The sequence below is a fragment of the Natrix helvetica genome (assembly GCF_964273705.1).
Source record: "Natrix helvetica genome assembly, chromosome: 3".
Classification (NCBI taxonomy): domain Eukaryota; kingdom Metazoa; phylum Chordata; class Lepidosauria; order Squamata; family Natricidae; genus Natrix; species Natrix helvetica.
In genome coordinates, this window is record NC_138549.1 from 47,749,236 (window position 1) to 47,773,200 (window position 23,965).

The 23,965-nt window shown below is 40.6% G+C and overlaps 1 protein-coding gene across 7 annotated transcripts in view; it reads left to right on the top strand.

The window, feature by feature from the left end:
• The first annotated feature begins 1,283 nt into the window (after nucleotides 1–1,283).
• REPS2 (RALBP1 associated Eps domain containing 2) overlaps nucleotides 1,284–23,965 on the top strand; it is a 93,367-nt gene continuing 70,685 nt past the window's right edge. For 2 of the 7 annotated variants that reach the window (XR_014175024.1, XR_014175025.1), the window contains exons 1-4: nucleotides 1,294–1,933; nucleotides 20,117–20,240; nucleotides 22,380–22,528; nucleotides 23,584–23,710. Coding sequence is in view for 4 of the 7 variants with exons in the window: in XM_081948768.1 (XP_081804894.1) it covers nucleotides 1,706–1,933; nucleotides 20,117–20,240; nucleotides 22,380–22,528; nucleotides 23,584–23,710 (628 nt within the window). In the remaining 3 variants the exon portion in view is untranslated. Of the gene's footprint in view, nucleotides 1,934–20,116; nucleotides 20,241–22,379; nucleotides 22,529–23,583; nucleotides 23,711–23,965 lie in introns of all 7 variants that reach the window. The other 5 variants (XR_014175023.1, XM_081948768.1, XM_081948770.1 and 2 more) reach the window with 5 other exon arrangements.

Here is a 23,965-nt window from a genome sequence, read left to right on the forward strand (position 1 = left end):
AAAAAAAATGAATACAGGTTTATCTGTACATATGGAATATGGCTCAGGATTAACAGAATAACCGAGTTGGAAGGGATTTGGGAGATCTAGTTCAATCCCTTGCTCAAGCAGGAATCCCTGTAACATTTCCGACAAAACATTTCAGATTTTAGACAAGAACTATATTTTCTCTGGAAGCAAGATGACAACATAACATTCTTCCAAAAATGCAACTACAAATGTGCACACTCACCCACAATATAATCCATCCCCATGCATGTATAATTTCTGTATTTTTATTAGCATTTCACTTAAACCTAATTGTCCTCCCTCACACACTTACCAAATTGTAATTCCACTATAATTTTTCTCCTGAAATGACTTAAAATATGTCATATTCAAGAATAAAAAATACTGGCAATATTAAAGTAAAGTTTAATTTAAGGTGCACCTGCAATAACAGGAGGGGCTTACCTTAGTAAATTGTACTATTTTAGCTTTGGAAAATCTTCAGTAGAAAATAATTCCATGGTTGAAAATCAGCCACAGGCAATGAATCCCCACTTTTGATATGGAGGGTGCTTTCAGGGCAGAAAATGTGTTGGCAAAATCCCCAAATAGTTTAATCTAGGATGGCTACAGAAGCGTGCTATATATGCCATGAGAAGTTTTATATCAAAGTATATATATTTATACTATTTCCATTTTCCCTTAAAAGGTTAACAGAATCCACAATGGTCTGAGAATCAACATCTCCACTACATAATTGATAGTCAAGCTGAAACTAATCAAGTAAAACAAACAGGGAAAATATTTTACTCCAACTTCCTTAACCCCAATAAATTACCCAGACCTAATCCACATATCAAAGGAAGGGGTCTGCAAACACAAATAGTTAATTAAATTAGATCTCCCGGCGGAATTGCATGTTCACAAGAATAAACATCATAGACATACCTACAAACGCACACACCATTCAAGTGTCACCCTAGAATCAGCACATAGACACTTCCACACCAGGACAAGATGCTCTATAAAAGGTCTGTGGCTATACCCCATTTCCTCTGCAGCTTTATTTCTATTTGCTTTTAAGAATAAATAGTTCTTCTTTCCTCACAGCTGTCCGAATCTTATTTTTATTTATTCTTGCGCAACCCTGGCTCGAGTTGGAACCCCAAATTATTCTTCTGACAACGCTCTGACGCAGCAAGTCCGAAACATCAACCTTGCAGCAGAGGTCTGTTTTCAAAGGCTTGAAGATACTTCGCCCTGTAAAGTTCACGCAGCCTCCCAGCTCCACAGTCCCTCGGCTCCCCCCCCCCCCCCGGAAAGCGGCCAACTGCCCATGCTACTCCAGTCGGTGTGAGGTGCGGTCGCAGAGCCGAAAGACGCTGCTCAATCGCGCGTCCCGAGAGGCTTTTTTCCTTCCTTCCTTCCTTCCCTTCTGGCGGGAAAACTGCCTTCGCTCTCGACCGCAAGAAGGGCGAAGGCGCGCGGAAGCTCCTCCGCTCTTTCCCGCCCTCCTCCCGCCCAAGGGGCAGCACTGCAGAGATAGAGCTCTTCCGCACCGGGAAAAGGCGAGCGGCGACAGCTCAGCTGGAGAACAGCCGTCGCTGCCGCGCAGAGGGGCTGCACCTTCCGCGCCGCAGCGACGGAGGATCTTTCTTCCTCCTCTGGAGGAGTTTTGTCCTCGCCTGAGAAGAGCGATTGACGCCTTTTCCCTGCAATGGAGGCGGGGGGAACAGCTTTCACAGGACCGGCAGCCACAGGAACCTCGGGATTCTTTTTGGCAAGGAACGAGCAGCAGTATTTCTCGGAGCTCTTTTCGCTTTGCGGCGGAGGCGGCCAACCTACTCCCGAGGCGGGATCGGGATTGGGCCCCCCCGCTCTCGGGGGCAGTAAAGTGGCAGAGTTGTTCAGGGCGTCACAGCTCCCCGCGGATATGCTCCATCAGGTACCTAAGAGACTCAGAGCCGTACGCCAGAGCTTAGGATTCCGAAGTCAGGAAGAGATGAGAGCGTTCTGCCCATGTACAGAGTGCTTTTATCTCAGGAAAGACTACCAAGAACAGCTTTGGGGTGAGAATTTCGGGATAGAGGGTGTGGCCTTGCCCAGACTGGAAATCTGACACTTGCTAGTAAAAGCTGGGGAAACTGCTGGTTTGCATCCTTTCTTCCTCTTAACTAGAGTTACACCAGCAGATATTAGTTATACTGAAACATGCTAACTATGGTTACTTGGGCCGTTCCATACCGAATTAAAACTAGTGGTATAACACGCTGAATCAGAAAATAGCCTAGAACATCTTAGCTCAGCTGGTATACTTGATTTATTCTTTTAGAATTATGAGAATTAATATGCTTGGGTCAGTTAAGTAAAACGTGGTTTATAATGAGGATTTTTTATTGATTTCTCCCTTTCCCTCTTACTTTTCACTCAGATGCATCATTTCAATGCAAATATATTTTAACTTTTGTGATATGTGTTTTTAATGTTGTACGCCGCCCTGAGTCCTTTGGAGAAGGGCGGCATATAAATCCAAATAAACCTAAACCTAAACCTAATATATTGCTGTAGCAAATATACAGTTGTTTTGTTCAGCTCAAAAAAAGTTTTTATTACCCCATCTTATTTGAAAGTATTGGGATTTACCATGGGTAAAAAAGACTTGAATCCTTAAAGTGGTATGTAGGCTTTCGCTTTCTATCTGTTGATAATTGGACAATGATCTTTTCAATACTGACTTGTACTGTGTTGCTAAAGTTTGTAAAAGTATATTGACCCTGTCTTAAGCATGTTGCTATGTAGGTAGCTTTGGGCTAGTCACTTTTGGCCATAAAAATAAGACAAGGGGCAACCCCTTTTGAAAATCTTGCCAAGAAAATGCAGGAATTAATTCAGGCTGTCTCTAGAATCAGTACCAAGAATCAGTACCAAGGATTGAAAGGATACATAGAAATGAAAAAAGAATAAGAATTAAAATGTAAACTCAAATTGAGAGATAATTTTGAACTTTAAAAATAAATATTGGTTGTGAATACCATAGCAATAAAAGTTTGCAGTGGTTTCAGAGTAAATTATTTGCCTTTATCCATGGACAGTTAATAAAGTTAAAAGCTGCAAAGGAGAGAGGTGCCTGCTCACCTATGCATATGTGGCCCTATTTTATTGAGAGACCACCTGGCCTTAAAACTACAACTGGGTAAAAATGAATGTGCCCAGTCACTGAATGCTTCATCCTCAACTTTCTTTTAGTCTGCAGGGGAAAGAATGTGGGTAACAGAAGATGCTGCAGTACCATTCTATCAGATAATTTTGTAATTATAGATTTGAATTGGAATTATTCATAATCAAGTGCATGCATAATTGCTGTCATAAGAATACATTTTAAAAATAGTTCACAAATTCTAAAGTTCTTTTCATGTGCCCACTCTGCCTGCAGTAATTGGATTGTTCTTTCAAATTGTGTAAGCTGGATCACTATGGTATGTTTTCTGCCCTCAAGTTTTGTTAATGTATTAGAAACATCTTGGTAGGTGATTAAGACTGGATTCCTAGATTTATGAGTGAAGCTTCCTGAATCAGACTATACAACGAATAAGCACCTCTTTCTTATAAAGCTAATAGCATGGTGGCAACTTAATTCATTTTAACAACATATTTTTATTTCTTATAATACCATTTTAGATTAATCCTTTATTATCCTTTACAGTAAATAAAAAATAGAACAAAATGTAGGCTTTGTAGATTATATGCAGTTATATAAGCAACACTATTGAAGACACTGCACAGAGAAACTGTGTTAAACTATAACTTGGGAAGCAGGTATAACTAGTTAAGCCTTAAAAGACATTAATAACTGTATTCTCTTTCCCAAGAACTGTCTCCCATTAACTCCCTGTCAGTTTATCATTTCAAGCAGTGAGTAATCTCTTGAGCACCTGTGTTTTGGTTTTTGGTATGTTTTCATAATACAGAATCTTATCTATGTCACATACTATGAAACAATGGACCTCAGAGCACTTTGATCACTGTGCAAAAGATAGTTAGGGGACTTGATTTGCAAGTCTGGAAATACCTTTTTCTATTATCTAGGACCTTGTTCTTTGCTCAAGGTATAGAGAACCTGTCTCTAAATATAGTGCTTAATGCTTGTCCAAGTCGTTAACTTGCATCACCTTGAACATTGCTTTTGTTTCTTTAGAATTGTATTTACAGATATTATTTTCTGCTGTAAGGTCTTAATAAAAAGCAGATTAGCAAAATTGTATGTGCCAAGTTGTTTAAGCAAGATATGACATGGGAATGAATTAACATAAAAATAAATCGGTGATACCAGCAATTCTTCCTGTTGTTTTACTGTATAATACTAGTTAAGCATTGAAATTTATTACTGTTCCAACCTAGCAGTTAAGACTTAAGAACGCTAGACAAAGGTTAGTTCTGTCAAACTCTACAAAATGTTGGTAATCCTTATAGAACTGAATCAGAAAATAATATACTAAATGCTTTTAAATTCACCATGACTCTGAATTGGCAAAGCATAGAGACCATTCTCAGCAAAAGTTCTATTTCATACACGTGCTTTAAATACTTGCTTAACAAGGATTTATAGTCTTAATAGTTTTTCCAATCTTGTTACAAATTGTCTATGTCTTAACTGAAACTGATTCAAAATCTATACAAAAGGAGAATTCAATACAAGTGAAAAATAGATGTTTAATGTCATTTTAGTTTTTATATTTTGCTATCCTTTTTCAGGACTGATAATAGGGATAATTAGGCATGCTCTTCTAAAACATATTATGGATGTGATATGACAGTAATTAGTGTAACACAAACATTGGCAATAAAATATATACGTGCTATACAAATGATATACATATTTTTAGACAGAGAAATCAAAGCTACATCTGTTAATGTGCAAAACTAAACAAAAATACCATTTGTATATTAAAAGAATATGTGTTCTATCATTATTGATTTTAATGTTTTAAAGTTTAGGCTGTAAGAGTTCAGAGTTGTTGGATACGAGAGGGGAGACAAATTGCCTAAATAAATCAATAAAACAATAAATGGAAAAAGTCCCATATATTTTGGAAATTTATCAGGAAAAACATTGATAGGATGACTCAAAATATCACCTGTTCATATTCAATTTATTTCTGGTATGTTTATCAGCCAGTAAAAACAGCATATGTTGCTTTACAAATAAACATTAATTGTATGTACTATAAAATGCTTAGTATAGCTTTAAACAGTATAATCTTCACCAGGGGTGTCAAACTCAATTTCATTGAAGGCCGCATCAGGTTTGTGTTTGACCTTGGAGGGTTGGGGTCATGGCCAAGATGGGCATGACAGCAGTCAGCCTCCTGCAGCACTCTGCCAGCCAAAACGGGGTGCAGGGGTTTATTACAAAATGTGGGCTTTGCTTTGTGGCATCCAGATCCAGAGAGCAAGGGATGTGAATTACACAGAAAATACAATTTTAAAAAGTTATTTAATATTTTAATACACAATACTAATAACAATAGTAATATTATTTAAGTATACATAGTAAAATCATCTTTCAACTTCTAATCTTTACATCTATGTAATAATTTTAAAATATCGTATAGGAATATGCATAATAATATTTCCCCCTTTTTAGTTTTTACTTCTATTCTTTTTATTTATTTTATTTATTTTTCAAAATTTATAGACCGCCCCCTCTCCCCGAAGGGACTCGGGGCGGTGTACAGGCATCTCATTAAAAACAGGTACAAAAGATAAATACCCTTAAATATATTCCCTTAAAAGCGAATTAAACCTAAATTCAACTGTACAGAATAATAAAAGTTAAAATCACTAAAACACATACCCCTAAAAATTTAAAATACAGACTTGAGGGACTAAAATTGGTATTAGGCCAGGCCAGCTAAATCGAACAGGTGGGTTTTAAGCTTCTTACGGAAGGAGAGGAGGTCGGTGGTAGTTCTGATATCCGGGGGGAGGTCATTCCAGAGGGTCGGGCCCATCACAGAGAAGGCCCTACTCCTGGGCGTCGCCCGCTGGCATTGCCTACTGGACGGCACCCGGAGGAGTCCCTCCCTGTGAGAGCGAATCGGCCGAAGGGATGTGTGGGGCAGGATATGATCCCACAAATAACTAGGTCCTGTGCCATGGAGCGCTTTAAAGATGATAACCAACACCTTGAAACGCACCTGGAAAGCCACAGGTAGCCAGTGCAGCCCGCGCAGCAGAGGTGTTACGTGGGAGTATCTAGTAGCTCCCACAATTGTCCGTGCGGCCGCATTCTGAACCAGCTGCAGCCTTCAGGTGCATCTCAAGGGGAGCCCCATGTAGAGAGCATTACAGTGGTCCAGTCGGGACGTCACAAGCGCATGGGTGACTGTGCAGAGGGCGTTCCGGTCCAATAGGGGATGCAATTGGCGCACCAGGCGAACCTGGTGAAACGCCCCCCTTGCCACGGCTGTCACATGGTCATCCATTGACAGCCGGGCATCCAGGAGGACGCCCAAATTGCGTGCCCGATCCACGGGGGCCAGCTGTTCGCCCCCAATGGCCAGTGATGGGCACAACTGGTTGAACCGGGGTGCCGGTAGCCACAGCCACTCCGTCTTAGACGGGTTGAGCTTGAGTCTGTTATTTCCCATCCAGATCCTTACGGCTTCCAGACATCGGGACATCACTTCAACGGCATCGCTGGGGTAGTCCGGGGTAGAGATGTACAGCTGAGTGTCATCAGCGTACAGGTGGTAATCTACCTCGAACCCACGAATGACCTCGCCCAGCGGCTTCATGTATGTGTTGAACAGGAGAGGCGAGAGGACCGACCCCTGCGGCACCCAGCAGGTGAGCGGCCTCAGGCTCGACCTCTGCCCTCCTGTCAACACACATTGCGCCCGACCAGAGAGGTAGGAGGAGAACCACCGCAGAACGGTGCCCCTCACCCCCAATCCCTCCAGGCGACGCAGTAGGATACCATGGTCGATGGTATCAAAAGCCGCCGAGAGATCTAATAGGACCAAGATGGAGGAACAACCCCCATCTCTGGCCCTCCAGAGATCATCCACCAGCGCGACCAAAGCCGTCTCCGTGCTGTGATCGGACCGGAAGCCGGACTGGCGCGGGTCCAGATAATCAATTTCCTCCAAGTGCCGTGGGAACTGTTGCGCCACCACACTCTCTACAACCTTCGCCAAAAAGGGAAGGTTGGAGATGGGACGGTAATTTGCTAACTCAGCTGGGTCCAGAGAAGGCTTCTTGAGTAGGGGCCTCACCACCGCCTCTTTCAAGACGGCCGGCAAGAACCCCTCTCTCAGTGAAGCGTTCACTAGTTCCTGGAGCCAGCCTCGTGTGACCTCCCAGGATGCCAGTACAAGCCAGGAGGGACACGGGTCCAGTAAACATGTGGTGGCTCGCAGTCATCCACGTAACTTGTCCATATCGTCGGAAGCAACAGAGTCAAACTCCTCCCAGGATGGCACCTCAAGACCCACCTCCGACATCTCTTCTAGACCACTAACGGAGACCCACTCGCTGCGAATCTGAGCGATTTTGTCCTGCAGATATTCCCCAAATTCCTCTGCTCTACCCTGCAAGGGGGCTTCCCGCGGCCTCTGTGAAAGGAGGGAGCGGGTAACCCTAAACAGGGCGGCAGGGCGGTTATCTGCGGACGCAATAAGAGTGGCACAATATTGTCGTTTGGCCACTCTTAATGCCACAAGGTAATTCCGTAAATAGGCTCTCACCTGTGCTCGGTCAGACTCGGAGCGTGACGATCTCCATCTGCTCTCTAGGGGTCTCTTGCGGCGCTTCATCACCCCCAGCTCCTCGGTAAACCAAGGGGCCTGGGTGGTTCGATGCCGCAGGAGAGGCCGCAAAGGCACAACCCGGTCCAAGGCCCCAGCGGCCGCACTATTCCATGCGGCCACTAGGTCCTCCATCCGGGTGCGGGTCAGGACTACAGGGAATGGCCCAAGCTCCGTCTGGAACCTATCAGGTTCCATCAAGCGCCTGGGGCGGAACCATCTAGGACATTCCGGTTCTGCCTCCCCGCGATGGGGGGTAGCGGTTGGAAAGTCGAGCCGGAGAAGTGAGTGATCTGACCATGATGGGCGTGATAACTAAATCCCCTATTCCCAGATCACTCCTCCACTGGCCAGAGACAAAAATAAGGTCCAGTGTGTGACCTCCCTCGTGTGTGGGGCCCTGAATTACCTGGGTCAGATCCATGGCTGTCATGGAAGCCATGAACTCCCGAGCCGCCTCGGATGTTTCCCCTACCGATGGCAGGTTAAAGTCCCCCATGACTAGCAGCCTGGGGGTCTCCACCGCCATCTCGGCGACCACCTCGAGGAGCTCGGGCAGGGTCACTGATGCATAGCGAGGAGCTAGGTATACAATCAGCAAGCCCAATTGTCTCCCTGGGCCCCATTTCACACATAGGGACTCACAACCGGTTATCTGTGGCACAGTGGACTCTCTTGGCTCAAGGCCTTCCCTTACAATAACCGCTACCCCGCCACCCCTACACTGGGCCCGCGGCTGATGAAATGCACGGTAGCCTGGCGGGCACATTTCCACGAGGGGGAGACCTCCCTCGTGGCCCAGCCAGGTCTCCATTATCCGTTATTCTAATTCTTAATAGAACAAATGTTATATTGGGAAGTATTCTATTTCTATCTATCATCTCTTGCCCGTTTTAGTATTTCAGTTCTTGTTGATTTTTTTGCATGTTTCTCATACTCCTCCCTTGGGATTTTGTATCTCCATGCATCATTCATATTTGATCTAAGTATTTCATATGTCTCTACATCTATTTCTCGCTGCCAAACCTTCAATAAGTCTACCAGTGATTCTATCCTCACTTCAGGAATGCTTTTCTATTTATCCAGTCTATTCTTTGATCTCTTAATATATAATCTACCTGATCAGTGTCATACATTTTATTATGTCTTTCTTCTCCTTGTCTTATTGTTTCATTTGTTATTTTATCTGCTCTATCCTTTCCTCTGTTCTTTCTATTTTCTCCTCTATTTACTGGGTTTCTTGTTCATTTTTCATTGTCATTTGCTGAGAGTTTTCTGGTCTCACAACTATATCATGCATCCAATCCTTTATCTCCCTGTGGCTCCTTGTTATAGTTTCATGAATACTTTGAAACATCAATAATATTTCTTTTTGAAATACACTTATTTTTCCCTGATGAAGCATTTTGCCTTATTTTGGTGAATCCAAAGGTTACTCAATAATCTACCAAAGTCCCAAAGTCTCAGTTATCTGTAAACCAAAAAGTCAATATTGGAACAGTTTATTCAGTCCCAAAATTATTCCTCAGGATACACAATATTTAAGTTCTTTATTGTCCTCAACAAGCCAGTTTACTCCTTCTAAGTCAGCGATGGCGAACCTTTTTTGGCTCACGTGCCATAAGTGGGGGGAGCGCAGAGGGGTAGTGTGCGGGCATTGAGTCTGTCTTCCTTTTCTTCGCCAGAAACTGGGTGGTGCCACTCACAAGGGCGGGTTATATAGTACTTTAATTAATTAGTAATCAGACTCAGTCCATTCGGTGTCAACCCATGCATGGATGTTATCTCCACCTTATTAGAAGAAGCGTATCATTATTTATATTATTATTAATATAAATACGAATGTGTCTTGAGAAAAGTACTCTCAAAACAAATGTAGCTAATGGAGAATGTGGGTATCGTTTTTGATTTAAAATGCACAATTTAATGTGAATGAAGTATAAAGAATGATTGTAGTAATGCATGGAACTCAAATGTAACCAATTGACAAGCTAGCCGGCAGTTGTATTGAAGAGTGTTTTGGGTGTGTGTTATTTGTCTAATTAAAACAATAAAAAAATAAGGAAAAAAAAAGAAGAAGAAGCGTATCAGGTAGGTACCAACACTTTATATCTAAATACTGTAGAACAAGGAACCAAGGTGAAATTTTGTCATCTTTACTGGAAACAGTATTGTTCAGATGAAATTCATTGTTCCTTCTATTACTCTACACCCGTGATGGCGAACCTATGGCACGCGTGCCACAAGTAGCACGCGGAGCCATTTATCAGGGCACACGAGGCGCTGCCTTATCAGCTGGCCAGCGCGCATGCGTGCGCTGGCCAGCTAAATTCACCTTTTTAAAAGCTATTTTTCGCCTTCCCCAGGCTCCAGAGGCTTTATAGGAGCCTGGGGAGGGCGAAAAGAGCCTCCCCCCCGCCACCCCGGAGGCTTCAGGGAACGTCCGGAGGCTTCCCTGAAGCCTTCGGAACACTTAAAACCACCCTCCGAGCAACCCGGAAGTGACTTTTAAGCGCTCTGAAGGCTTCAGGGAAGCCTCGGGATGGTCCCTGAACAGGCACGAGACGTGCGTCTCCATTGCCCAGGCCCGGATCGCCTCCGCCGCGTGGCGCCTCAGGCTCAGCGTCCTTGCGCCGCTCTGCCCAGCCTCTGCGCGCTCGCCAGGCCTTCACATCACCGCTGCCGCCACCGCCGCTAGGACGGGCTCGTCCAAAGGGAAGTCCGTCAGGCCTCGGCCGCGCCGCCCTCGCCTCCTCCTCCTCTAGCCGTGCCATCGCAAGGATTAAGGCGAAAGGGGGGGACGGGGAAAGCGAAGCGGGCTTTGTTGTCCTCCTCCTTCTCCTCCTTTCCCCCTCCGGCTCGAACACGGCGCCGGGGCCCGGCAGGCAGCGAACGAATTGGAGCCTGCCGACTGGAGGAAGAGGGTGAGAGGCGGGTTCTGTGAACGGCGGCAGCAGCGGCAGCAATAGTCGCAACTCGGCGGCGGGCCGCCCCGGCTGGGAGACAAAGGAGGGGAAAGGCGGCAGGCAGCTGAGTTGCGACTATTGCCGCCGCTGCTGCCGCCATTCACAGGACCCGCCTTTCAACCTCTTCCCCCAGTCGGCAGTCGAGAAGGCGAAGGAGGACAACAAAGCCCCCTTCGCTTTCCCCGCCCCCCCTTTCACCTTAATCCTTGCGATGGCGCGGCTAGAGGAGGAGGAGGAGGAGGAGGCGAGGGCAGTGCGGCCGAGGCCTGACGGACTTCCCTTCGGCCGAGCCCGTCCTAGCGGCGGCGGCGGCAGCAATGTGAAGGCCTGGCGAGCGCGCAGAGGCTGGGCGGAGCGGCGCAAGGATGCCGAGCCTGAGGCGCCGCGCGGCGGAGGTGATCCGGGCCCGGGCGATGGAGACGCACGGCTCGTGCCTGTTCAGGGACCTTCCCGAGGCTTCCCTGAAGCCTTCAGAGCGCTTAAAACGACCATCCGAGCAACCCGGAAGTCACTTCCGGGTTGCTCGGAGGGTGGTTTTAAGTGTTCTGAAGGCTTCAGGGAAGCCTCCGGACGTTCCCTGAAGGCTCCGGGGGCCGGGGGAGGCTCTTTTCGCCTTCCCCAGGCTCCTATAAAGCCTGGAGCCTGGGGAGGGGAAAAAATCATGCAAAAATGGGCGCGTTGTGCGTGCATGCACACTGGGGATGCGTTGCATTATGGGTGCGGCACGCCCACACACGACCACCCCCGCGCTCCCCCCACTTGTGGCACGCGAGGCAAAAAAGGTTCGCCATCGCTGCTCTACACTATTGCATTCTTAACAGTGAAAATCTAGGAAGGCTGTTTCAAGTCTGAGACCAAGGCATAAGTAATTTAATAATCGAGTTATGTGTTAATTTCCATGTTCAAAGTCCAAAATATAGTTAAATGTGTAACTAAAATATATTTGTTTCTAAATTCCCAAATACTTTTATGAAATGCAACCTGAAATTCTATATCAATTCATGTGCTAGGCACCCTGATGAGTTTAAAGAGCAGAAGCTGCAGAGGCCTGATAAACCATGGTCCTTATCCATATGTAACAGATTACTTTGTATGTATATCAAATTGCATATTGTGTGTGGTTCTTGGAAAACAAAGACTAAACGGAAATATATTTTCTCATTGCTGTGCAATCATATACAGATTTTCTGTTTGGGAACACTTGAAATTTGTAGATTGTTAGTAGCAATGATGAATTGAAAAACTATTGAAATGGATTAAAGATTTAGGCAACACATCATTCTTGACACTGCCTTAATCCTTGATCATAATTTTTTTTTTAAATCCACTGTTTCTCACCACTGCTTTCTTTAGCTACATGTGTGGGGTATATATATAGAGAAATTGTACTCCTACTTTTGACAAAAGAATATGCTCATAATATTTCTATTTGGGAAACTGAATTGTTCATTTATTCTCCATAGTTGATTGCAGTAGTCTTTAAACAGTCAGGATTGACTATCAGCTGTAAAAAAACCCAATAATGAAGAAATGTGGGTGATCAATGGAAAGGAAAGATAGAAGAACTTGATTACAGTAGCACAGAGTACATAATTATAAGAGCTAAAGGGTTAGTTTCATTCTGGAAAGGATCTATATAAATGACGGGTGTCAAACCCGATCACATCACGTGGTGCATCGTGACATTTTTTGCCTTTGTGGAGCTGGGGTGGGCATGGCCTGTGTGTGATGCATTCGGCCCACGGGCAGCCAGTTTGACACCCCTGATATAAATGATCACAATGAGTCAACACAGAATTTATGGTAAGAATGAAATTATTTAAACATGGACAGCATTTTCTCTAATCCATAAGAGCAAGTAATCTGACATGTAGGTCTGCCAAAGGAAATACATTGCATCTTATTTTTGAAAACACTGTCCTATTTGGGATGTAGAAGAGACAAAAGATAGTTAGCAGGTCTCCTCAGAAGCACATAAACCCTATATAGTTTTTTAATTGACCAAATTATTGATTGTCTAATGTAAATTTCTCTTGCTGTTTTCACAGCCATCTGTTTCACTGGAAAAAAAACTGATAATTTAATCATTATATTTGTTCTCTTTGAAATAACATGGTGGTTCCATGATCTTGTTGTGTCTAACAAGGTGTCTAATCTTGGGATCACCAAAACCATTACAGAAAAGGTTCCGTAGTCCAGGCATACCGGGAAATATGAGAAAGAGACTCAAAAATAACTCCATCCTAATTATACTAGACATAAATTAATCTGGCAGTGGCTTTGATAGGCAGCACCAAATGACAGTTTTCTGCTACATTACTCGTAATAGCAATAAATATATTTTCAGAAATTTAAGTTGTTTTCTCAGTTTGTAAGCCTCACAGATCTTTACACGTATCTTTGTTATTGCCTTTTGTTTATCTACTTTTCCATTTCACTTCTCCTTTTTCCTTTTCTAATGAATTCTTGTAAGTCTTTACCTTCAGTTTACAGAGTTGTTTGTCTGCATATTTGAAATTGTTAGTTCGTTAGCATTCAATTTTGATTCCTAATGTCCTCTATTGCAACCTGCCATTCTTATAATACATGAACTGTATTCATTAAAGTTAAACAAACATAAGGAGAATGTGCAACCTTGCCTAATGTAATGCATACATTTAAAATGATCAAATGGAAAAGGGAGCATGCTATGAAACAATATTTTTTTAACTTCATATATGCTAGGAGGAAGTTGAAAATTACTGGAGAGAGAGCAACCAATACTTCTCTGTGATAACCCTAAATGTTTGGAGTCAAACTAGATTGCATGTTTATTTTCAAGGTTCACTGCCAAGGTACAAAGCAGAAAGTATCTTCTAGGGATAATATAATTATGAAATTGACTAGCACTACATGGGGAGCACAACTTGAAATCCTGGTACTTCAGCCCTTGCTCTATGTTTTTTCTGCAGCAGGATATTCAACACTAGTCTGGCAGAACTTCTTTCAGCATGTTAACACTGCTCTCAACAAAACAATATATATTATAACAGGATGTTTTAACACCAACATCTACTGATTAACTTTATCAGTTTTTGGGTGTTGCACCCCCAGACATGGGAAGAGTTGTGGCAGAAATAGAAAAAACAAAAACAGCAAAGAGATCCCCAGCATCCTATGTGTGGACCTGAGCCCCATCCCACACCTAGGACAAAAATGTTTTTTTCAGATGACAGAATCTGTTGGGAGTATACTGCTAGTGTTGGGTAGGCAACATATGTCTATATACAATAACAAATGGTCATTGTTGCTTTAAATGGGTGAATGTACTTATCAGCTGTAATTAACTCTACAATAAGAGGGAGTCAGGAGAGCTCACTCTCTCTCTCTGCTTGTTCTATGCTTGATAACTACTTGCTCGCTTGATGACTGGAACGTAAACTGCGACTGTAAGCAATTGTTTGGTTTTTTGAATTGTGTTTGGACATATATCTACTATCACTGCTTGAGAAGCAATTAGTAGTAGTAAACCTACTTGTTTTTTACTAGCAGAGTCTGAAACTCTATTTGTGTGTTTTTTCTACTAGCAACGTTTTTTCTCTCTAGTTGTACATTCCGCTGTGCTATTTTCTGTCTCCCAACGGAGATACCTCCAACAGAATCAATTCCATCAAATCCAGAAACCCATTGAGTAGAATTATGGTGTAATGTGAGCTACAGTGAAAATTGGACCAACTTTAACCTATGGCTGAATACCGTCTCACATATGGAAAACTTTGAACAGATTGAGAATGGGGATGTCATGATGTAAGAAGAATTTGGAGACTTGGGGCTATATTGTAGGAGATGGCAACTGCGAATGGGAGAAATTGCAGAATGCTGAATATTTATTGACATGTCACAATCGTTTTTTATAAAGAATTTTTTTTATTTTTTATTTTCAAAACAAACACAACACATAAAATCTTCTTTTTTTGCATACTGTAGAAAGTGTATCAGTTGGTTACAAAAGGCTTTCATGCATCTCTTCCACAGTCATCAAACATAATTCATATTAACTCAATATTTTAACTCAAATATTTATACATATTTCCATCATCCTACCTCCATTTACATTTGACTATAATTGTTTAAACATCCTTCATCATAAAATATACCAAGATTTAATACATAACCACATACTAGCATTTCATATACTATTTCTAAGATCCTCCAATAACACTGAATCTTTATGTCCTATTCTAGTTAAACATCTATATAAATAAAAATGTAATGTTTGTTTGTTCAAAATCTCAAATCTCTGAAAGTTCTTCACTGATTGCTTTGAAATTTTGACACAACGTTGCATTCAACTACGCACATGTTTTTATATACGTATATTATATTATATACACCTGTGACAGGTAAAACATGATTTTTTGTAAAAACATGCTTTTTTGAAAACCAGCGCCATCTGCTGGACGTAATAGCAACACACTATACCATAGTGTTCATTTCTTGAGTATAGCATATTCGGAACTGTTCGGCCTCTCTCTAGCTTCGTCCCGACGGTTCCTTTATATGTGTGGCTGGGCTGCGGCTGCACCCTTTCCCCTTTTCCGCCCCTTCTCCGACGAGCTTCGCCATTTCCACCAAGGGGAGCCGAAGCCTTTCGGCCTCCCCTTCTCCTCTCTTTCCTTCCCTCCCACCAGGCCTTTGCTGTCTGTGGCGGGGCGGCGCCTGCCCCATCCCTCGGCCGCCTCCTCCCACCCTTAAGCCGGCCTCCCCCAGCCCACCCCAGTGGAGCTCCAAAGGAGGAGCTCGGACCTGCGCGGACTCTCCACCTCCCTCACAGGGAGCCAGCTATGGCCTCACCAAGGCGGCTCCTACGGGGTAGCGGCAGTGTCAGCCTCAGGCGCAGCGGGTCTGGGGCGGCCGCTGGGTGCTCCATGAGGCGGCGACTGCAGCGGCGACGGTGTCTCTGGATTGGGCCGCGGCCAGCGGAGGCTGCCTTGCATCCACATCCCCAGGGGCGGCTCCTTCCTCCTCCTCCTTCTCCTCAGGGGACGCCGGCCGCCTCCTCTCGCCGCCACCGCTGAGGGAAGCCGGGTCGGGGGTAGCAGCTGCCTCCTCCTCAGCTCAGCCAGGCCGGGGCCTGTGGGAGCGTCCTCCATGGCGGCTCTTGCAGGGGCCACCGTGGCTCACTTCCATGCGGGGGCCGCCTCTGCTGGGGGACTTGCGCTTTCTCTTTTCTTTCTTTTCCATTTAACCAGACTGGGCCACAGCAACGTGTGGCCGGGTACAGCTAGTTCATAATATTCAATAACAAAATTTTCTAATCCTTCTTTCCAAATCATTATTTGCAATTTATATCCAATTTCCTTATGTTGTACCCATGCCTAAATATACCTTATTATCATTATCCCACTCTTTATTTAACTATATCCTGTATCATAACATTTTCCTCCAATAATATTAATCTTTATATAAAATCCAAGAGGGTTTCTAATATTCTTTTCATGGGTACCATTCAATATTCATATCCCATTATTGCTTATCATAACACTGCACATTGTATACATTATTATCATTATCAATTATTTGTTTAACTATATCTATTATCACTAAATTTCACTAAGTTTAGCTAGTTTTAAATTATACTCTTCCATCTATCAACCTGTATCTTTCCAGTAACAAAACAATCTCATATCTTCTGCTGTTTGTGGTATCAGTCCTCTTATCTTCTCTTTAATCAACTTTGTATGGACTCCTCTTAGCAACTCTTTGCTTATAAAATTTTTCATGTAATTTCGATGCTCTTCTTCTGTTTCCTTAATCCGCTTATATTTAATTGTCAGTGGTGTTATCAAAACTATTGCTAATAAAATTTCTCTCTTTAGATCCATAAATTATTTTATTTTTTCTTCTTCTGTATCTTGCCATCTGAAGTAGGTTTCCCCTCCATTTAATTCCTCTTTCAATATTCCACTCTTTCCATTTTCAGAGACAAACCAATCACCATAAATATCAGGAGTTTTAGTTTCTTTATATTCATTTTCCCCTTCGGTTTTTTGAATTTTAACTGCCACTTTATCCATTTAATAAGCCTCTTTAACTTCTCCGTCATATTTTGCTGTTAATTGTACTAAATCATCCAACTTCTTCTCAATCCTCTCACGTGTATTTGATAATTTCTGAGAATATCTTTTGCAGACTTAAAGCTTCTTTCTCCTGATGAAATTGCGCCATTGTTTTCAACTAATAAACACTGCTATTTTAGCTTAGAAATTTTTAGCAAAGGTTAGACTTCAATTCACAATAATCATTCCATCTTCACCTCTCTCTGGTTAGAAGCAGTGACGTGCAGGCAGGGGAGGCACAGCCTCACCACTGTCATCATGAAAAGAAAAGAAATGTAAAGGGAAAAAGGCGAGAGCTGAGGTCAGACTGAGCTAGTTGCTTCCTAAGCCTGCCTCACTGTGGATGACTGCTTAACTGTTTAAAAAAGCGTCTAAAAAGCGCCCTCTACTATGAGGCAGGAGAACTGCGTGCCGCTCCTACGTCAGAAATTTTTAGGCTTTTAACCCTTAAGTTAAGCAAGAACAAGAGTTGAAATCCTCTCTGAAACAGCTGGAAAAAGTATGTGTGGGTCGGAGGGAGGGGGAGGAATTCAAACTTCATCCTCCTGGTGCAGGGCTTTGGGCAAAAGCTGGAGGGAAGGACTCTGGCTCGCTTGTGCTCTCCCTTGCAGGCAGAACCACATTGCCTTTTCAAACCTGTAATCAGTGAAGCTGGGCTGGATCCTTCCGAGGCTGGGGGAAAGTATGTGTGCTCCAGTATGGCTCTTTGACTGGCTTCTTGCCTCCACCTCACACACTTTATGTGTGTGTGTGTTTGTTTGAGAGAGAGTGAGTGAGAGAGAGGGAAGGGGGTAGGAGAGATAGTCCAATCCAACGTGTGTGTGTATGTGTGTGTGTGTGTTTGAGAGAGGGGGGAGGGAGGGAGAGAGGGAGGAAGGAGGGGAAGGGAGAAGAAAAAGAAAGAAGTAAACTTCTTTTGCAAAGGAGAAAAACAAATGCTGTCGCTTTAAATCAGAACTGAGCATGCCTGGCTGTGGAATTCTGGGAGCTGAAGTCCACAAGCCTAAAAAAATTGCTGCCTCACTAGCCATAAACCTCACCGCACATCACTGGTTAAAAGTACCTCAAAGGAACATCTGTGTACTTTTCTTCTTATCGCTCTCTGTAAACAAGCAGTAAGACCTTGAAGTGCCGAGCCAAGATAATCAGTGAGAGAAAGTAAAGTGTTTCATTTCCAATGCACATTTCTAGCTTCTGAAGTAGCAGTGCTGTTTACAATGTTGCAAAGTGTTTTTAATGTCTTTTTTGTATTTCAAATTGAAAAGAAAGTCCAATTCTTAAATGAGTTAGAAAAACACCCACAGTAATGAAAGAGGAGGATTTTGAACCATAGGTTACAGAGTGTAATGAAAAAAAAGGAAAATAGAAGAAGAAGGCTTAGTCCATTCGTTTTAAAGGTCTTACATAAATTCCGTCCGTGAAGATAACATTCAAAAGAAAAAAGATAACCCCCTGTCAAAAACCATTCCAAATTTAATTCCGCTGCTTATTTCTTCGGTTCTCCAATTTGAATTTATTTTAAGTTTTTTATGGGCAGTCACTCTTAAAACAATAAAATTTCCTCACCAGCTGGAAACACTTTCTCTTTCCATATCCTTCCGTTTTGGAGTCGCCCCGACTTCTTCAGCCTCTGGCTGGATTTTTTGTCACCGGCTTGAAGACTTTCTCTTGGATCAATCAGGGACTTTGCGATGTCCCTGAGATCAGCAAGACGTATTCTTGCGGGACAATTTAGGTCCATTTGGACCACCCAGTGGCAAAAGTGTCGACTGCAATCTCAGAGCATTGAGGTCGCACGTCGTATCATCACAACTTTGACTCCTCCTCTCCAATTTGTCACAATCTTGATGGATCATGTACAGTGGACGGTTTGTTCCTGGCCTGTGATAAAGCCACTACTAGCCAAACCTCTACTTTCTGGGCCTCAAATGCTATATAATGTCACCTACATGTTTTAAATTTCTTCTGTGTTTTAATTTTAAATTCCTTATATAGTTGATGAAAGTTTTCTTTATTTAGATTATTATACTAATTTTAAATACAATGTTTCTCTTTTTAATGTAAGTTGTTTTGGACTCAAAAAATAAAATGATTAACCTTATATATACTCAAAAGCTATTTTCACCACAGAGTTATATGATGTTATACGATGTTATTTCTTAAAGTGTATTTATCTGCTTAAGTAAAAAAGATAAAGAAAAATTGGGGCGACTTAGTGCAAAATTGGGAAAATAGAGGTGTTAGGAATCCAATTTATCAATTATCTTCTGGTAAATGGAGGATGTCTAAATCCACCATGGTAGATATTGTATGAGAATCTCTTTAACAAGCACTCAGAATTCCATTCTTAAAAATTAACTTTGATAGTGACTTGAGACTCAAAACTGAGAAATTACTGTTTGCAAATATTTATATATTAGAAAACCAAGGTTGGAACTTTACTTCTGTTAATATAAGCTTGTGGATTTCCCAGAAGACAGTTGAGGTTGCTATAATCTATAATTACAGAATCTAGAATTTCAAGAACAGAAAATGGCACAAAGCAGGTGCCAGAATTTCTGCAATATTCCTAAAATAGTACCTGTGGACTTCCAAATTAAAATTACTTTTGTAAAAAAAGAGAAATGTTTTTTTTACAATTCAATGATGTTTATCTGTTCTTCACTTGAGGAAATCATTTCCAATATATCCATTCACTAGAAAGAGGCATTTAAACCTTCATTTCTGCTTGCTGAAGTTTATGAAAATTGAAACATGTCATGTATGTTCCAACTAGGTAATGATCAGTGTCCATTGATGGAGAAGGACTAAAGCAGATTTGCAGCGATGCATGCAAGCCCCCTCTTTTGTAATGTACATAGTGATATTGCATGCATGTACAAAGGTGCAGAATTTGTGGTGTGATTCTGTTTCCCTCTTTTGACAAAAAGAGCAAGATCCTGCTGGTGCCCTTGATACTTATTTAGTTCGTCCTATTTAGACAGATTTATTGCTCAGAATTTAAGCTACATGTTGCTGAGAATGGAGCCAAGAGGACAAAATATTTATATAGGAGGATTTCCTCTGTGGTTTTCTCTGTTTAATATAGCAGATTTGAGGCTATAGAATGTAAACCAGATGTCAGCATCACCAGTTTATTTGCTGCCAAGTTTTTTTTTAAGTACTACATATTTTTGTAGCTTCAGTAATTCTTTCACTGCAGGCACCAATATTTTTGGCATATGCTCATATTCATATCTCCCTTTTTATCTTTCAGATTACAGACTTGTGTGGTGCTAAACATGTCGGTTATTTTGGTCGTACTCAGTTTTATATTGCTCTGAAGCTTATAGCTGCTGCACAGTCTGGTCTCCCAGTACGAATAGAAAGTATTCAGAATGGTAACTGATTAGACTCAATTGTTTTATTTTGGACAATTTTATTTTTATTTAATAAATAAAATCTAATATTTTATTTAAAATATTTATTAAATGGTCATTACGTTTTGTAAAACTTTTTGCAAGACATCATGGAAGAAAATGTAAATGATTGTAAGAGGGAAGAGAATAATTAACCAATAATAATAAACCAATAATAAACGACAAAAACAACAGCAAACAGAAAAAAGAAATCCATCTCAGTAAAAGCTGAATAGAGCCTATTGTACTAAAAATTTTAATAGAAGTTTCATTTTATGAATTCAGGCTCATTAATATCCTGTTATGAAAGCTCAGTATAGTAGAAGTAAGACTGCAGAACTTTAAAAAGCTATATCATTGATTAAACTATCCCACAAATATATATCTATTTCTAAATCTGTTGCACTTGGCACCCCTAACTGTCCTTTTAATTTGGGTCAATGCAAGTAAGAACAATAAGTCCAGTAGGCCCAGTATGTCTTCATAATCTAGCTTTCTAACCATAGTTTAAATTATATGACCTAATTTTGCATCCTAGTTGAGTTGCTAGTTGTATGCAAGGTTTTATGATATTGCAGAATAAAATTTCCTGAAGTTGCTAAATTATAAAATAGCTATAATAAAAATTGGAATGAAATATGCCCTTTATAATGGTGGAAGATAGAAACTTCATTTGTAAAACAATTGCTATGTGGCAAATTGTAATTATTACAATCAAATACTTAAAAGTCTCATTAACACTAGCTCCAAACCATTATATCAATGTATTGTTTCATTTAGGTATTATAAATTGCATTAACATTGCTAATCTACAGTGAATGAGATTGGTCTAGTGTGAGACATTGGATATGTACTTTGACTCCTGTTATATTTTATAAGGTTTGTATCCTTGAAAAGGTATTAGTGATTGTAGCCCAAAATAGTTTCCCTCCAAATTGAATGCAACTAATATTTATTATAAATATTTATCTATATAAAGAAATCTGCACCAATGTTAAGTCTGATGCAGCATTAATTATTTCACTAAATTGTTGAAAGTCAGCCAGTCTGACATAAAAGGTATTATAAATTAATTACATCTTCTTGGTTTTGTCATTTTTGCATTATGTAATATTATGCATGCATAATTGTATCACAGTTTTCTAAAGCCCAAATAGAGCAACTACCTATGACCAAGTGAGTTCTTAGTAAAATAAAAACCATTAATATTTCTATAAGTAAATACAACTGGTTCATATAGTGAATGGTTTATACAGACATGCATATAATAAATACCTCTTTTGAAGATAATTTACCAAGTCTATTTTTATGTTTGAATTTCTTGCATTACATAGATGTTGATTGGGTTTGTAATACAATGCCCAATTTTTACAGTATACACACATGTATATTGTGTTGAAATATTTCTCTATGCATAATGCAATACAATAGAAACAGAAATATAGAACTTCAAGAAGCATAATTGTGCAGATATGGAAAATCAAGTTATGTATTTGCATACTCCTTAATCCAAAATTGCTTTTCACTTTGCCTTAATGTGAAATGCCAAAAATATTTATATTGAAGTAATATTACGGTAGCTTTATGCCCAGTTTTACCACAGCTATATTACCTGCATTTTAGAACTTCTCAGTAAATTTAGTGCTTTAATATTGGTGGGCATTCACTTTTTATCTGCACCTACTACATAAAACAACTTGAAAGTTTTCAGATGGAAAAACATAATCTAAATATTTTGAGTAAGATAAGAATAGATGTCTAAAAAAGGAGATTCCCTTCCCCAAGTTAATTTACTTTCTTGTTTATCAACCCCCCTTCCAAATTAGTTTACTTTTTATTTGCCAGATCCATTCTGCTTTTGTGGTCAAGAAAGCTTATAGATTCTTACAAATAATCAGAGAGTAAAATAATATGTTAAAGTTCAAGACTTTATAAAAATACAAAATGCAAAAATGTTCTTTCTCTTTATATTTTCCTACTAATTTGGCCTGTACTAAATTTTAATTTTCCAAGCACCGTAATATAATTAGTTGTCAAAGGGATTCATTTGGTCAATAAATAAGCTAAACAATATGGTATTATATAATCATTTTTCTTTTGTATTTATTTCTGTTGTTTAAGAATTACCTTTACCTCGATTTAGTGCTCTGAAAAGTGATACTGAAATAAGGTACATCAATCTATCAGAAGCACATGGAGCAAAGTTTCAGAGTCCGCATACAACCCTTGAGATAAATTGCTTCAGAAGATCAGGTGAAGAAGAAAAACAGGTAAAGTCTCTTTTAAATATATCTTTTATTGTGGGATGAACTACAATATTTCATTTTATGATATGATACTGACAAAAACAGATCTTGATTAGTATTTTAGTTCGTTTTATTGGTAAAGTCTCTTGACACAGACTGGGAATTAAAGCTGATTATTTAGTCATTGAAGATTCTTTCAACAGGGAATACCAATTGCCTATTCTTAGAGAGTTAAGATTGCTTATCTCTTGTATGATCAACTTGCTGTTCATCTTAAGCAGATGAACTACAGAATTTTCTTTAAGGTACAAAAAAGATTTTTATTAGATATGTGGAAAATCACTTGGAGCAAATTCAGTAGAGCATTTACTTTAAGAGAGCTGCGTTTCTCAGTAGTACTGGGAGAGAATTGCTATTTTCCTCACCCTCAAAGTCTACTATGGTAGACCAAAAGATCTTTCACAAGATATAGGGGAAGAGCCACAAGAAAGAGAAGAAAGTTTTAATATAAGCAGACTTCTGTTTACATAGTACTTTTGCTAGTTTTGTATGAAACTAATAAAGACATACTAACAACTGTTCAAAGTGTAAATGTTGAAACTTTAAGTTGAAATTTAAATGTTTCAACAACTTTATGTTTGCTTTTTGTGAGATGTCAAGGTGTTAGCTACCTAGCAAAGATTGCTCAATATTAAATTCCTTTCTATTTTAACTATTCTGCCATTCAATATCATTCTATTTTGTGGCAACCACTGAACATTATTGAACATTATTCCCCTGAAGATTACACTTGCCCCAACTCTACTGACTTTGTATCTTATTTTTATTCGTTATTGCCCAGAGTCATTCATTTGAGATGGACAGCTGTATAAACTGAATAAATAAACCATTAAAATGAACTACTTTGCTTCAATTGCCAAGAATCAGGTAGTAAATATTCAAATGTAATATGAATATTCACAGAGGAAAAACTGTACAAATTTGTGTCAGGTCAAGCTGAAATTTTGCTGACTCTGTTAACTGGCTTAAATTTAATAAATTTAATAATTTAATATGTTATTGCAACATTTCTCTTAAAGGAAGAAGCGAAGTCTCCTCCCATGTCTCCCATTGTTTCCCATCCTGCTTCTCCTTCAAATTACCAGAGAATTCCTTTGGGATATGGATATAGTATATTGAGAAGTGGGCTTGAGCAACAGCATGGAGGTAAGTTAATGATTATCTTTGCTGTAGTTGTAAGTGTCTATAAGCAGCTCTACTAAAAGGTGTAATCAATAACCAAGAGACTCCTTCTTCAGGATTGAAGAGAAACTATGTAGAGTAGATGAACCCCATGGCATGAGAAAGTGAGCACTTCTACCAGCAGCTGAACAAGTTACTCTAAAGGTTAGTTGTTGTAGGGAGCAATATGGAACCCTACAACCACACTGACTTAGCAAAACTGCCATAACTGAGCAAGGA